This window comes from Daphnia magna, linkage group LG9 (assembly GCF_020631705.1).
Source record: "Daphnia magna isolate NIES linkage group LG9, ASM2063170v1.1, whole genome shotgun sequence".
NCBI lineage: Eukaryota > Metazoa > Arthropoda > Branchiopoda > Diplostraca > Daphniidae > Daphnia > Daphnia magna.
In genome coordinates, this window is record NC_059190.1 from 3623147 (window position 1) to 3639541 (window position 16395).

The 16395-nt window shown below is 41.7% G+C and overlaps 4 protein-coding genes and 1 long non-coding RNA gene across 7 annotated transcripts; 3 read left to right on the forward strand and 2 right to left on the reverse strand.

Moving 5' to 3' along the window:
* Positions 1-771: 771 nt before the first annotated feature.
* On the forward strand, positions 772-5371 carry LOC116930613 (general transcriptional corepressor trfA). The gene is made up of 6 exons (XM_045178724.1): positions 772-2190; positions 2312-2621; positions 2706-3120; positions 4285-4344; positions 4420-4584; positions 4680-5371. Exons 1-6 carry the CDS (start codon positions 1605-1607, stop codon positions 4719-4721), a joined length of 1578 nt encoding a protein of 525 aa, XP_045034659.1. The 5' UTR covers positions 772-1604; the 3' UTR covers positions 4722-5371.
* A 1254-nt stretch (positions 5372-6625) lies between these two features.
* On the forward strand, positions 6626-11146 carry LOC116930623. 3 transcript variants are annotated; one of them, XM_032938009.2, is made up of 6 exons: positions 6635-7012; positions 7984-8803; positions 8878-9416; positions 9495-10339; positions 10407-10420; positions 10561-11146. In XM_032938009.2, exons 3-6 carry the CDS (start codon positions 9031-9033, stop codon positions 10606-10608), a joined length of 1293 nt encoding a protein of 430 aa, XP_032793900.2. In that variant the 5' UTR covers positions 6635-7012; positions 7984-8803; positions 8878-9030; the 3' UTR covers positions 10609-11146. The 3 variants fall into 3 exon arrangements, with proteins under 3 accessions (XP_045034658.1, XP_032793900.2, XP_032793899.2); XM_045178723.1 differs by lacking the exon at positions 10407-10420 and having other exon boundaries at positions 6626-7012; XM_032938008.2 differs by lacking the exon at positions 7984-8803.
* On the reverse strand, positions 10526-11744 carry LOC116930654 (ribosomal RNA small subunit methyltransferase NEP1). The gene is made up of 3 exons (XM_032938052.2): positions 11459-11744; positions 11158-11401; positions 10526-11101 (listed from the first exon to the last, which is right to left on the reverse strand). The coding sequence occupies exons 1-3, from the start codon at positions 11600-11602 to the stop codon at positions 10779-10781; spliced, it is 711 nt and encodes a 236-aa protein (XP_032793943.1). The 5' UTR covers positions 11603-11744; the 3' UTR covers positions 10526-10778.
* Positions 11745-12861: 1117 nt separating this feature from the next.
* LOC116930676 lies at positions 12862-13181 on the reverse strand. The gene is made up of 2 exons (XR_004398493.2): positions 13122-13181; positions 12862-13057 (listed from the first exon to the last, which is right to left on the reverse strand). It is a non-coding gene; the product is annotated as an uncharacterized LOC116930676 (long non-coding RNA).
* Positions 13182-14423: 1242 nt separating this feature from the next.
* LOC116930660 lies at positions 14424-15797 on the forward strand. Its single transcript, XM_032938065.2, has 5 exons — positions 14424-14840; positions 14910-15023; positions 15082-15232; positions 15317-15532; positions 15608-15797. The coding sequence occupies exons 1-5, from the start codon at positions 14826-14828 to the stop codon at positions 15670-15672; spliced, it is 561 nt and encodes a 186-aa protein (XP_032793956.2). The 5' UTR covers positions 14424-14825; the 3' UTR covers positions 15673-15797.
* The last annotated feature ends 598 nt before the right edge of the window (positions 15798-16395 follow it).

Genomic DNA, 16395 nt, shown 5'->3' on the forward strand with positions numbered 1-16395 from the left:
GTCCCGCATGTATATTTTTATTCTGTTCATTTGCAAACAAGTACATTGCGACCTTCGACTAATGTGTCGATGCCCGAAAACGAGTACGGGAATAGAGTTTCACAAATCGAAAAAAGAGAGAAATCGCTCAAAAAAAGACGAATCTCCACCCCTTGCTACGGGAGAGCGAATCAACGTCGGGGTTACACGATCATGCTAACGGAGTTTACGAATTCGAAACAGCGTAGCGTTACGGGACGGCTATTGGTCTTCTCACCAAGGTCAGAGAAGGTGAAGAGGTGTGGGGTTCGGGATTGAAAAGATGAGCACACTTGTGCGGGAGCGAGTAGTATAGCGTTCGTCCTGCCACCTAACAGTGAATTCCTGAGCTAAAAAAATCCACAACTCATTTTATTTTAAAAGGAACTGTAGGCTGTATAATAGATAGACATGAGATGACAGATAATGAAAAAATTTTTAATTCTTTTTTTCGGTTTGAAGTAACGTATAACAACCATGCCATGCCTTGCCAAAACTGCAAGACTGACTGAAAAACCAAAAATGTGATAAATAAAATACTGTGATTAGCTTTGATTGCCTTTCTTCGTTTTATAACATACATTACGTAATTTAGCAGGTATTATTTTATTTTATGTGAATAAGCCATATATTCCCTCTCCAAAGAAGAAATCTGCCACTAGGTGGCGGGTGCGACCCACTTTCACGATCCCCAGAAGGGTGGAAACTCTATATCTCTGGGAAAGAACAACCAGAGGCCATATATCCTAGTGCATTCTTAATATTTTCCACGCAGACAGTTGACCGAGCCGCTCAAAGATACAAGCTACGGTTAGGCAGCTGGACAGTTTTTGTGGTAATAGGAATACAGGAAGAAACTGAATTCGCTCAGAAATAAATGTCGGATGCGGAATTATTTGTGACTAGTGCCTCTATACAATCGGTCGATAATGCTCGTACGTAACGAGACACAAACAAGACTAGACGTCTAAATGTGGGACGCTTAATGTGTTCGAACGAAGCAGACCACGCTTCGGTTGGTCGCATCTTTCAGTTTTCGTGTCTGCTACAGTTGTTATCACCAAGTTGATTACTTGATTCAATATTCTTGGCGAAATACTAGTCTTCCCGTTCGGCCATTTCGGAAAACATGGCCGGTTATGTAGTAAAACTTTGAGGAGAGAAAGAAGCCATCCTTAATATGTGTTGTTTGCACATACCAAAGTTGGATTGAGTGCCGTTGGACTCGTCCCCCCTCGAGTTTGACAAGTTCGTTGACCTACGTGCTGCATATGTGTGACGTTTGTCTTGCCTTTCACTCTCTCCTTACCGTTGTTGCGTGAAACCCATGAACCGACAGAAATAAATACTTAAATTTCTAGTGAAAACTGTGAAATCGAAAGAGTGCAACAGAGTGTACGTCCTCAGTTTGAGGGTCCAGTCGAAACGGCACAGAGCTTGACCTCAATTTCGTCGTTCTTGTGAGCTGACTTGCTGCTGCTGGCACACAATATACACGAAAAACCAGTCGAGCCGGCTTCTATAGTTGTTCAGCCATTTCAACCCGAAAAAATACCTGGTGTTCAAAGGGTTCGTGCTCTCCTACGATGGAGAACGGCAATGGAATAGACAGCTGTAACAAAGCAGAAGTGAACTCTGAGAAAAAGGCTGAAACTATTGTTATCATGGCATTGGAAGAAGGAAAGCCAGCGTCGGATTATGGCGTAGCTGACGACAAACTGAAAATGTGTACTGTTGACAACGACAACGACTCTTTGCCCAATCAAAATGCTGAATTGCTCGAAGCCGTTACTGCAGAAGAGAATGTGGAATTGAAAGATTTGCCTATCGAAAAAACAACAAACGAAGAAGTTAAGCAAAACGGGGATGTTGCCGAATCGGCAAACAACGTTCTAACAATCAAGGTGGAGCCTAAACCAATAGAAACGGTTGAAGAGAAACCGTTATCACCGCCCCCGGAGAAGATGAGTGTGGAGGCGTCAGAGGAAAAAGCCAAAGAAGCGCCGGTGGAAGAGGCCAAACAGGAGATGATTGAAGAAGAAATGCAAGACGAGAATGACAAGAAAAACCTAGGCGACTTGGAAATGGAGGATCAACAGTCGTCGACTTCATCCTCTCCATCGGCCTTGCACATCCATTTGGATGAGGAGGACAAGGACGAGTCCTTGAATGGTAATGATCAGATGTTCTGATTCGTCCAACTATCGCTGACCTTGGTCACGATGTCTTTTTTCAAAAACTACCTTGAACGAATATGTCTCTATCATTCTCTTTTTATTCAAATTGCAACTAGACAAGGACAAGGAAACGGTAGACCCTTCACTACCTCTGATCAGCAACGTGGTCAGTCTCTCGTCGATCGCGTCATCGTCGTCATCTCTGACGCCTCCGCCACCTACGCATTTCCATCATTCACCGTCTACACAACCTCCTTCGCCCACACCTTCGGCCGAATCAGGAAATAGCAGCGTTCGTCGAACGACACTCCGCTTTAAACGCGGCATAGAAATTAGTTTCGATGTTGATCAAAACGGCCAACCCGTTACAGTCAATAATCACGAAACGGCAGCAATGCCTTCGGCCTCGTCTGAAGAACCTCGACAGTAATTAACACTTGCCCCCTCATTTGTTGTTTTTTTTTTGTTGTTTTTTTCTGTTTAAATTTCATGTGCTTTTTTTGTGTGCAGGAAACGCGGGCGTATAGAGGATGAGGACGAAGAGGATACAAATCAGCCGGATGTATCCGAGTTGGATGCCGAGGGAACGAACAACGTTCTGTCGTCAGTCCAAAAAGACATCCGCACCCTACGCTTTATGGCCAAACAAAAAGAAAAAGAATGGAATTACATTTTGAAGTTGATGAAAGTCAAAGAAGAACTTCAAGCTAAGCTCATGCGGCGAAGGGAAGTGCTGAAAATTACTTCATCCAGTAGCAGAAAAATTCAACCCAACTCGAGCCAAATCCATACGGTGGCTCAAACTCATATTCAACCGCAGCAACAATCGGGTGCAGCCAACCTGCAGACTCTCATAAATCACTCACTGAACGCAATGATGGGCAAATCGTCAGGCTCATCAAAAAGCATCATGTCCAACAGCCCTGCAATGAACCATCAACAATCGCAACAACTTATTCAACAACAGCAGCTACACCATCAACAAATTCAACAACAGCAATTACATCAGCATCAGCTCCAGCAGCAAGCCAAAATGAACCGCCAACGACCAATTTTGCCTAAACCTAGCATGCAAATCCATCCGGAAGTTCAGATGTGGAGTCAAGCAGCAGAACCAGCAGCAAAGTCAACACCACCATCACCATCATAATAATCATAACAGTTCGAATCAGCAACATCATCATCATCATCATCATAACACTGTAGTCGATTCAGTTGTTGGCGCGTGTGCGGATTCACAGGCTGATGCCCGGAATCGCCAAGGCACAATTAGCGTTCAGTCCCTCATTGCCGACTACAGAGCCAAACATCCTGAAGAAATACCCACCCGAGGAAGACGAATCCGGCAACCTTCCAGGATTTGTAATGATCCCAACTCGTCGAGTAGTCCACCTCCAAATTCACAACCAGGTGGCCAAGAGGGGGCAAATATGAGTTTCAAGGTGAACCACAAAGACACAATTAGAATATTTCTCTAATGCTTGCCCGCCCGGTTCTTGTTTCAAATTTTAATGATCGTTGTTTTGTTTTCTCTTGCAGGACGTACTGCTCCAGTTCGCCAAAATGAGCAGTCGTCAAGGCCACGCAAATCCAGTGGACATGATTCAAGTTGGAAAAGAATCGCCGGGAACTTCTGGGAATAGCGCCATGGCGGGAAGCAGTGGTAGTAGCAGTGCCGCGGCCCTTCAAAGTTTGGCTGCTGCACGTAATGCACGTAGCAGCCCACACACGGCCGGTTTATCGGCCGGCTCTATTCTGCAAAGCGCTCTCAGCGGTAGCCGTACCAACCCAAATTTTGCTCCCACTTTGGCTCAATTGCTCACCAATCCGGCCAATGAGCAGCAACAGCAACATCCTCAGCAGTTACCTTTAGGTGGCAACCAGCCAACAGTTTCAATTCCAACCGCAACAGCCTCTTCCTCCGCTTCTTCGGCGGCTGTTGCGGCTGCTGCAGCAGCCGCATCTGTGGCTTCATCAGCCGAAGTCTTAACTCTCTCTAACCTATTAGCCACTGCCAGGGTACTTGAAAATTTCAATTTGTATTAGGTTTCACAGACGTGTTTCATGTTACAAATCTTATGGGTTACAGGGCCATGTGACTATCACGTCTGAACGATCCGATCTCGCCAATGACGACGTCACTGTTGTGGTAATATTTCGAACGTGAAACTTGATCTTTTTCAGCCTGAACACTAACGCTTTCGTTCCCTTTCCTTATGTGCAGGGCGGTTCAACTTCCGGCGGCCGGAATGTGTCATCCAATAATGGCAACTACTTGCGAACCAGTGGTGGGGGCGAAGTGCCAAAGTGTCAAGGTTGCAATGAGCGAGTGGCGCAATTTGTCTGCGCTGGATGTTCCAGCCAATGGTATTGCAGTCGAGAATGTCAGGTACGGTGCTTGGTTTGTCCACGTAAAGGACGCCGAGAATTTCGTTTTTTGAAAAATCCAACACTAACTTATTTCGCATTTTTTTTTAACGCTAGGTGGCTGCTTGGGAAGAGCATTCTGAACATTGCGTTGGCTAAAATTGACGGGAAACAATACCACAATTCAAAGGACAATTCCATCCACACCAGGGTGAGGAGGACGTAAGGACTGAAAAAAAAAGAAAATTTATATTTTTTCAATAGAAATTAAAAGATTCAAGAATGTGTCAGTGCAAATGCCGTTGAGTCGGCCATCATCAGTTTACTGGTTTTTTGTTTCAGATGAAAACGAAATGGTATCTACATATCCACTTTTTAAATGTATTTCGATTGATACGCTATTATGTTGCGTATTACGTCAATCGTAATGCTCAGTTTATTTTCTGCCATTTGATTATTTGTTAGAAAGATTAATATTTTCCTTTTTTTTTTGAGTTATAAGATAGAGGGGGGAGAGAAAGAGACATTTGTTTCGGCTAGTCACTACTAACAAAAAATTTATCTATCTCTTCTGTTAATCCTTTATCTTTATGTTTCATAGCATCACGCATTTTTCTTTACCATCCATCCCCGTCGACATATTCCACCACGACTTCCCTTTTCAAAACTCCCCGGTTTCATAAAAAAAATATCTTAATTTCTTTTTTGTTTCATATTGTTTCGGCTTATGCATATTATGCCGTATCATGACGATTTAATGATTTTTTTTTCTTTTACAAAAATAAAAGTTCAACCAATTTCCAGCATTATCGATGCATTATTTTTTTTCTTTACACAAGTGTTGAAATATCATGGCGAAATGTGTGTCAAAACCTGTTTCCTCCCCTGTACACGCGTCGAAAGGCCAGGTGCGTACCACGATCAAATTGGTATACAGCACGAAAAGTTTGGGACATTTACAGCACACTACTGTTTAGGCTAACCCTCCGCATGTGTGTGCACAGATGGGGAATTAAATGAAGTTGGGGTAACGTAAACAGACAGAAAACACCTGCGAGTGCCAGATGAACCCCACCCATAGGTAGGAAAGGGGCTAAAGTTTAGTTGTTTTTTTATTGATTTAATTTTTATTTTCCCACAAACGTGAAGGAATTTAAGTCCACGTACTAGAATAAAATGCTACGAATCCGGAAGTAATGAGATGACGCTTTCTCTCGATCGATTTTTGCGACATTTCACTTGTTGACGATTTGGTTATTGCTCGTTGTCATGTCACCAGCATTGATCAGCAGCTGAATAAGGTTATTGAATTTTTCATCTCCGTGGAAACTTGTCTTTTATTGCTAAGAGCATCCGTATACGGCGAGGTAACTTGCCATCTCCTTGGAAACTCGTTCTGTCTACTATTACGTTCGATAATGCAGTTGTACAAGTCTGTTGCTTCTCTGTAATGCCATTGCTGGACAGGGAGTGTCTTTGGGTTGATTTTGTTAAGACTAAAGAAGAAAGATGTGTTGGCACTTGGCAGAGATGTATAGTCGAATATTTCGGGTACGGCTTTTATCTTTAATGACTGGCATTGCCATCATTTTTTTTAACGCATCAAAAGTGCTGTATTCTTTTGGAAAATAAGCACTTAATTCAGATCGAATAACGACTGAGTTTAAGGTCAGGAGTCCAGCTAGGTTATGTAGTCTAGGTCGCGATAAAAGTTTTTCCATCATCATTTCGCGATCGTATTAAATTACAGCATGGTTACCGATCGTATGACAAGGCAGTTAAAAAGTTGTTTTGAATTTCGTTCCTCACGCTAGGCTTTTGCATCTGCCAAGAGGAAATAGGCAACCCTACTAACAAGCAAAAGTTATCGTTGGAAAATTCGTCTAATGCACAATAAACATAAAAAGTGGGAGTATCCAATGACAGTACGCCCCAGCCGTATTCGTAGAGTGCTAAGTCGCAGTGCACACACACACACACACATGAAACATATTTATACACACACATACGCCTGGAGTGGTGAGGAGCTCAGTTATTGGTTCTCTGATTATATACGAGTAGTTATGTCTATACTACATATACGGCAACCGAGCTCATATAAAGCCGCTCCGTCCGGCAACCAAGCAACACATTTCCCATCCAACCGTTCCCAACTTAGGACGGCTACACAGTATACACACTCTCTCTCTCTCGCTCTTCCTAGGACTTATATAGTCCACTATTCCGCCCTTGTCGTCGTCATCAGGCATTCCAATAAGGGGGTGGGGTGGAGAAAACTGGTTGGAACGAGATGGATCATTCATCAACTGCCACCGAGCAGGAAGAGAAGATAGTTTTAGAACCAGTCTCACCATCGTCGTCGTCTTCGTCTTCATCACCTGTACCAGCCATCAAATTAAAAAGAAAGTGCCCGTCGGGATGGACTTTAAGTAACAACGGCACTAACTCAGGTATTAACTATCTCTTTACTGTAGCGTTTCATTTCTTTTGTTCATTTCCCTTCACAGTTTGCTCGATAACGACACTGCTATCAAGTGACTTTCTTGGTAATGTCTAAATAGTGCCGCTATTGTTGATTTGCTGTTCTATTTTTTTTTTCTTTTTTCTTTGTCTTTTCTTTTCCTCTTAAAGTTGTTAGTTCCATCAGTCAAAAAGTTCATTTGTACCCGACGATAAGCCAAGGGACAACTTGTTTGCATTTGTTTTCTTGGTTTTCGCTAGTGCACACGGAACGAGTTCATCTTATCGTGAGAAATCCGCCCTGCCCAACATAAATCTTCTTTTACTTCTAGTTTTGTTATTTATTTTTGATTCTGGGAGCATACTGCTTACTGTGCAATATGAGTGAATGCCCTGAGAAAGCCTATTACCCGATTGCCGCGTAGAGAAAATGTTACTGGTCATTTGATATTGACGAGTTTTCTCGGTATTACTGCGTGTTCTGTGCCCCCGTCTTTCGAGTTTCTTTTTTCCTTGGGCCCATGAACCTTTGGTTTACTGGACCATTCATGAGTGCGCATATATAAAACAAACACTCACACAGGCATTTCTGATGTGATAAGCAATCAACTCGGTTACATACTGAATGTATATATATACAGGTCAAAGGCCAGACATGCAGCATGCTCTTATACGATCTACTTTCTCATTGACGAACGATATCTACCACTACAAAAAATGTCGAAGTTCGAAATTATTACATAAATGTGGTTAAAATGACGAGTAGTTAAAAGGATTGACCGCAACGTCCTTGATCCATTCGGCTGAGGGATTTCCAAATGCAAGAACCTTTTCGGCACTGGACTTACCTATTTATTTTTTTTTTAAATCCTCAAAATACTGATTTTTTTTACCCCAAACAAAACGTGTTTCTAATCTAATAATTTCTTTTCTTCTAAAATCTGACTGTCCACCCATCAAGATAGTCACTGAATCTGAAGGGAGTGCCTAAGGGGTGATCGTCCGTGAGCCGGAAAAACCAGCTTGACAGGTTCCTCGCTAGGTGTCCCCCTCCGTCTTGATATAGAAGGGAGCGCTTTGAGCCTTTGACAGCATCTGGAAGGAAGAGGGGAAGGGGATCTGAGGAGGGAGAGCCTGTTAAACACGTTTCTATATTTGTCCCGAAATCGATATCGGCGTGAGAGACGAAGGGGAGGAGTAAAATGTGTGCACCGTCGCCGTAACGTTCATCTCGCAACCACCAGCAGGTGGGAGATAGGGACCAGAGAAATTCGATGTCTCTTTGTCGAAGCGGATGGTAGTTTGTTTCAATCGCCTTGTTGTGGATATTCTGCCCCAGTGGTTGTGTAACTAGTTGTAAACAGTTTAAATCAAGAAACTAAATGTGATCTTGTTGTGTTATCCAAAGTTATTTTATGGCCTGTTCTGTACTTGGCTGCTGTTATCAGGTGTGATTAGGTGATTAGCCTTTTAAGAGATAACGGAGACTATATCTGCCCAATCTTCTGTCTTATCTCAAAGTTCTCACCCACTTCACTGAGGCTTTTCCAGTTCACATTGCATATGCTATTGCCTCATAATTAAATTATCAAACACTTTACAATCACCTTTGCAAACAAGCACAATCTGCATCTACGCTAGCAGAGCATCAGAGTAGAAAAAAATGTCTCACACAACAAGAACATACATTCACTTTTGTGTGTACACGTCAGAAGTTTGCTCAACTGTCCCTTTTTAACTGTATTGAATATCATCTGACTTGAATTGCTGTTATCCAGCACGTAAGGTTTTTCTGTTATCTTTATTTGTTTCTAGCATGGACCTAATCTTGCACCATGTTTCATTATTTTTTCAGTATCCAAACTACGTCGCGGTGGACGCATCAAATTAAAACTTAGATCTTGGATGGCCGAACCACTGGTGGTGAAGGAGGGAGACGCCAGCTTACGACTTGCCACCGATTTACCTCGTTTCAACTGGCTCGAGTTAAAATTGAACCAAAAACAAGATGGGACGAATGGGGAAACCAACGTTTGTTCTTCCGCCAAGTAACGACGGCCTACCAATCGTCCCGCTCAAGATTCGCATCCTGGAAAAGAGCTCATACGCCGCAAGGCTTACCGAAGGCCTTTCTGCTGCTCCCCCTGCTAAGAAGGAACTAGACCAGTCAGTAGCTCAACATCTAAAATCCGACGAAGCCTCGGTACCAACCTGCACCTCAAGGTGGCCGCTCAAGAAGAGGCTAATTCGTCAGCTCAGTCCAGTCATCAGTCCGAGGACAAGCCCAATTGCAAGTCCAATTCCCGTTACCAGCCCAGTTGTAAGCAAAGTCATTAGCCAGTTGGATGTAATAAAGCCAATTTTAACCCAAAAACTCATCTGCAACCAAACACAGTAAGTCAAACCAAAAATATCTATTTGATCTTGAAGGTCGTTTTGTTTTATATTCCCTTTTCGTGCTTGTTTGAACAGAATAACACAAGAAAGACTACAGACGGAATTACGACAAAGTCCACCCGCTCAAAGAGGACCAGTGATCATGAGGAATATTTTACCTCCCACCCCACCGGCATCCTCTGCACCTCCCGAATTAATGCCCGTTGATGCTAATGACCAAGACAAGCCGTTGGATTTGTCACGGCGTTGTACATTTGAACCTGCACCCACTCGGCTCGAAGATAAAGCTGAAGTCGAAATCATCGCAATGACAACACGGATAAACAGCAAATCAGTTCGTCAGCCAGTTGATTTTCAACCGTCCCGACAACGATTTTCTTGCAATCCTGCTGAAATCCATCGAATCCAACGGAGTGAAAAAGAACTTGTCGCCAAACCGATGCGAGAATACATTACCCAAAGGAATCCGCCAATCCGGGCACCGGAATCCTCATTTCCCGACTGGAACAAAAATGGTACCAGTGGATTTCGACCGTACAGGGAACAGCGACCGCCTGTGGCTGTGGCATCGACGCTCGTGAACGCAATAACTCCAACGAGCAGACCATTTGTCTTACCTCCATTGCGTCCACTGCCTCACCATTGGAAAAGTCTTGTTGTTCAGCAACAGCGTAACCCTGTTGTCCGTCCTGAAGTGCAGTTACATCCAGTAGGACCAGCTGCACCCTCAGCCGGCTTCGTAACCGGACCTCGGCTCTTTCACCCTCAACAGGTGACGGCAGCTACAACAAAAAAACCCTTGTCTATTGCATCTCATACTATGACGACGCTTCCACCCGATTGGTCTCTACGTAGTTGCGTCGTTTGCTCACGGAGAGCAGATTTCCGCTGCGCTGGTTGTCATGGCAACGCCTACTGCAGTGAGTTATACCTCCATACATATTTGATACTAAGCCTTACACTAACAACTCGTATTTCTCTTTTCAGGTACTCTTTGCCAGGCAAGCATTTATAATATAATTACGTACACAAATTGCACCCGAACAGTCTTTCTCAATCTATCCATCATGTTTAGCTTTTTGGCCTTTCAGAAAAGAAAAAAAGACCAGTTTTTAAGTGTTTTTATTTTTATTTTTTATAGGCTAGGGATTGGCCCAACCATAGTCAACTTTGCCAGCGTAACAGCTGACCTGGACGAAATTGTCTCTACGGAAGAGAACGCCCACCGTTTAGTTTTTTCATCAAAAGTTTCATGTGTTTTATCTTTATATCTGTTATCGATGTTGTTGCTGTGGTTTTTGAAATGGAAAAAAAATTGGTTTGGAAAAAAAAAAATTTTTATCAGTCAACACTCAACAGTTAGTGAATTCCCCACACATCTTCAAAGGCGCTGCACAATTTCGAACAAGTTAGTGCAGCTGACAACGGGTACTGGCTAATGCTGATCTCTTCCTCACTGTATTCAACGTCTACTTTTCCGTGGGCCATTGCGCCTACGACGATGGCGATTGGCTCGTCTGGTAACACTATATCTCGTGGTTTAACCAGTTTCGTCGAGCTAAAAGTGGTAGAGATTTTGCGGCAACCAACAGGTAAATGGTCTTGGATTGGGTTTTTTATTACTTTAAGCAGTTTCATTGGTCCATTTGCTGCTTTGATACTCATCTTATGAAGAAGCTGAACTGTAAAATGTATATATTGGTAAATACAATAATGTTAAGAAACTATATGAATTTACCCATCAAGCCTGCAAATCTTGAATATGTTCTTGGAATTCTTGTCTGTGGATTGACTTCAATCAAAACATTTTTTGCAGTATGAATATAAACTTGAAGAAGTCCTGCTCGGTTTAATGGGGAGTCAAGGAGCATTAATAAGCACTGGTGGGTGATGTCAGGACGACAAGATGAAGGTTCACGGTTGTGTTTTTTCAAAAAACCAATATGGTCATCACAGTTAAGCAGTTCAAAATCTCTGCCAATCTATATGCAGGATATAGTTTTAGGTAACATTACATTTATGGAAAAAATTTACTTTACCTTGGCTGATTCAAGCTGAGCTTGCTCAAGTATAACAATCAAACGTTTCTCTTGATTTCTCAAATGAATATTTGAGAGAATTTTTGGAGGTTTAGCGATATAATCGGTTTCTTCACCTTCAGGGATTTTTCTTTTGTTACTCATATTGTACTAGAATTAGTCGTTTGAAGAAGACTTAATTGCTTTTACTAAACAAACTTGGTTATCTTTCCCAATGTAAAACGCAATCTACCAAGAAATTATAACAAGACACATGTGCCAAGCAGACTACACTAAATTCGGATTGTCTAAACAGAATCCTGTTTTTGCCGTAGTTGCCAATAGGTAGCGTTCGGCCGCGCGCAAATCGGGGAGCTTTTTAGTCGATCCGGTGCGGGGATAATCTTAATCGGGGAAGTGATTTCGGTGATCGGTGCGGTGATATCGGTGATCGGTGCTTTCCCCGATTATCAATGAATAGTGATCTAAATTGGCAGTTGCCCTGCGGCCAACAAGAACAAAATGTGACCCTAGTCACATGATTCTCGTGGGCCTATCAGAACTCAAGGTCACTGGTAAGACTAACACTAACCCCCTATGGCTGAAGCGGTGCTATCGGTGGCTTCGGTGAAGCACCGATTATAGCACCGTTCCGCACCGAAAAAAGAAATCCCCGCACCGAACTTCCCCGATTCATTTTTATCGGGGAAGCTTAGCGGTGTCCCCGATTAGAATGTGATCGGGGCCGAGCCCTACCAATAGAGCAGTAAAACATCCAGCGTTGCGCGTTTTCCACAAATGCGAAAATCTCACTTGTGTCCAAGTTGGTCTGCTGCGGGCCTGCGGCTGCAGCGTCTTATGGAGAAACCATCTTCTTCACGTTAAAAATTAAGTTTTCATAACTATAATTTAGATTTCCCCCTTTTTTTCCTAGCAGTGGGTACCCTATTCATCTTTTCGTTTCCTAATTTTTTTTTCTAGCTCCAGTTCTATCTACTTTATTTTTATTTTATTTTTGTTTGTAAGTTGCTCGTCTCTTTTAGCCGAAGAATTTCGTTTGCTGCCAGAAATTCGTCTGCTACAAGGGGATGAACAACAAACCATTCACAAACAATAGCTAAATAAAAATAAACCAGATAGAACTAGGGCTAGAAAAAAAATTTGGGAAATGAAAAATGAATAGGGTACCCACTGCTAGGAAGAAAAGGGGGAAAATCTTAATTATATTTATGAAAACTTATTTTTTAACATGAAGAAGTTGGTTTCTCCATAAGACGCTGCAGCCGCAGCAGACCAACTTGGACACAAATGAGATTTTCGCATTTGTGGAGAACGTGCAACGTAGGATGTTTTACTGCTCTATAGGGCAGAGTCATAGTCATAGTTACGCTAGCCTATACCCCTCAAAAACAGAAAATAATTAGTGAAAATTAAGAAGAATTTAATAGAAACACAATAAATGACATCCAAGCACATTAAGCAATTAATCTACCAAGAACGTAATTTCCTCCTTCGCCCTCTGTTGAGTGATGGATGCGAATTGGGATTTGGTGGTTAGCTAAGTTAGCTAGTTGACATCCGTTACGTTAATCCGAAAGTTCCTTAACCAGAATTGATTAGCTAATGAAAAACATCTGTTAACAGATCTTCACTCGCTAACTTAGCCAATGAACCAGACCCTTACCACCCCAATTTTATATTTTGTTGTTTACGTTAAGTCAGAGTCATAGACCCCTGGCCTGGTTCCTCCACTATAGACCAAGATCGGATGCTGAGTTGCCAAGGTTGAATTCCGACCTGGGGTATTTCCCCCCCGCCCCTAAAGGAGGAAATGAAAAATAATATATTTAATTAAGTTGTAGTTAGTTTTATTACAAAATCTTTGGAATGTGTACTATACCTCTGTGCTGATATAATACACAAAATTTATCTCCAAAAAGCTGTTATTTTCCAGGAAACTTTTTGAAAGGTACTTGTTTACCTTTCCACAACACCCCCCCCGTATTACAACTGTAGAACAAGAAGCAGACGTTTTCTAAGTAAATTTTTTTTTCCTTATGAATAAATCCTTTAGCATAATCAGATAACTTAAAAAGACTAATTGTGTCAAATAACTCATTACTGACATCACAAACTACACTACTCATGACATAAAAAAAACAAAACAGTTTGACACTACAGTCACTAGTCACAGTCAATCCCTTTACGTCTGCTACGGTACATTGTAAACAAGTACCTTTCAAAAAGTTTCCTGAAAAATAACAGCTTTTTGGGATAAAATTTTGTGTATTATATCAGCACAAAAAAAAAAAAAAATAATTTAAAAAAATTTTTTAAAAAAAATAACTATAACTTAATTAAATATATTATTTTCCATAAAATACCCCAGGTCGGAATTCAGCCTTGGCAACTCAGCATCCGATCTTGGTCTATGGCTATTTTCCCTCTCAGAAAAGGGGTACCCTCTTGCGGGGATTACTATACAAGAAAACGGGGGTTTTGGGTCGGGGCGGTCGGGGCGAAAGATTGTTTTTCCGCCCGGTGGGAGCGCTTCTTGCAGGTGTGTTGTTTCACTCCACGCAGAAACTCATTTGTCGATAGATGGCAGTAGATGGCAAAACATTTTTCATCATGGTGAATTTTGAAGACCATCTTTTTGTCAATTAATGCTTCGCACTTTTTTGTTCTGGAATTCTAGTGTCAATCTGTTAAGATTTGATACCTTCCCAAACTAAATCATTGGTATTATTGTCATAATTGTAAAATTTAAACTGGTGTGAATTTTCTTGCAGGAACCCCGAGTTGAGAGGCAGTGCATAACTACACACTTATCAGAATGGGAGAATGCAGAACGTTGCTGCCTCGGTAGATAATGTCCTCTTACATAAGGTTACTATGATTATTAAGGCGTATGAAATTGGATATGGTCCACCTTTGGAATAGTCGTGAGATACTTTTGACAGGGTTGCACTTATATAACTGATGATGCAGACAAGAAACCGTCTAGAAACGTCTTTTGCATCCGCCTACACCCTTGGGCTCTGTAGTTCATTTTTTAAAATTGTTGGTGGAAAACGGAGCATGGATTCAAACATGTTGATCACGGTGAATATGAGAGCCTAAACGGCCAACGAGCAAAGAACTCCAGAAAACACAATCTGGAAAATTATTTTAAAAACAAACAAATACACGGTTCAATTCGTCTGTTGTCATCTTTCGCCACAAAAACCAATTTCGAACGATAAGCATGTAACTTAAAGGACCTATCTGACATGCTTATCGATAAGACCTTTTCATCGCGAGATTATCAATCCTTTAAAGGCCAACTTCTCTATCACCCCTGTTATTACTGCAGCAAGTTTCATTGTTCATCGTCATATAGTTCATCATGAATACCCCTCAGGTAAGCTTCGGCTTTATGTGACTCGATTCAATCACGAATGTTTAGTATTTTATAAATTCAAAACTCTAGGTATTAGTGGTTTTGCTAGTAGCAGCTTGTTTTGTTCATGCCTGCGTTCATCCGCCCTTGCCCCCAGATTATACGAACGAACAATATGTCGGTGTGTGGTACGAAATTGGCAGGGTATGAAAATCTGAACGCTACACACAAATAATTAGCTAACACTAAAATCGCCAAACAGATCCAAACACCGGGTGGGGCGGAATACCAGAAGGATTGCATTTGCACCAAGACCACAGTCACGTCCGATTATCCCGTTTGGGGTGACGCTGAAGTCACTTACGAATGCAGGAACTACACTCCGGATAACCCAAACATCACCTCCATAGACGGCAAGTTTCCTATTTATAAGCAATATTAAAAAAACAAAAGAAATAGTTTAATATTTTTTTTCCCGTTTGGAAAATGCGTAACAGGTATTCTAATTGCGGGTGAAGTTCCTGGAAATTTCAATCAGCGATTTCCACCACTAATCCGCGGTGTTGATTATAACATTATCTGGATCGATCAAGACACGGCGATGGAGTATGATTGCCGTCTTACCTCAACTAGCGAGGAATATTGCGTCCACTTTATGTCGCGCACAATCACCATCGAGCCGGCCAAGTTGCAGTCCATGGTTGATTATGCAGGTACGTTGCATTGCACAAATTTCGATTTCCGAGCGCAATTTTAGCATGGGGTTTTAATCTATTTTTGTATTACAGAGGGCCTTGGCTTAAACCCTCTTGGTATCCCATACCTATCGGTTCAGCAAGAGGGATGTTGGTAAATTTCATAAGGTTAATATGGATGTCGAGATTTCAATTCTCAATTTGGAGTAGTGTTGCGGTGTTTACCAATAACGCTGTACATATTTAAATCCTAAATTGCTAAATACATTTGTTTGACTGCGTATTATGGCTTATCTTTGGCCATTGCTGAAGTAAAAAACAAACAATCATGTGATTGGAAAAAAAAGACTGTAGGTCACCCGATCACAACTAAATCGTTTCCCAAGTTTACACAACTATTTCAAGTTTTTGGGCGAAATTAAGAAATGGTTGCGAATTAGTGTATTATGGCTAGAAATTTACCATTCATACTTTTTCGCTTGGTGTCATCTATTGTGTCGATTTCCAGTTCTGAATGGCCTTATGAGGAAGCGGGAAAGTAACACTCGGAAACATTTGACGACGTTTATGTGTACTTAATTAACAACAACTAAGAGTTCTAGTCCGAGCGTTTCCATCGTAAAATTTCTCAAACTCCTTTTTCTAAGGATTTTTAGAGAGTAGTAAAAATTAAACACAATAAAAACTGATGAGGCCTATCCTGGTGGTAATGCCCGTCCAAGGGCATTAGCCATCGACTCTGCCTTTCTTTTTAAATGAGCTGGTCCCTATAGTTGTTAATAGACATTCTCATCATGTTCCAACGCTTCGACTGGTTTATAGCGGTAAACGAGGAAACAAATAAAAAAAAAGAAAAAATATATAGAAATGAAGGAATATCA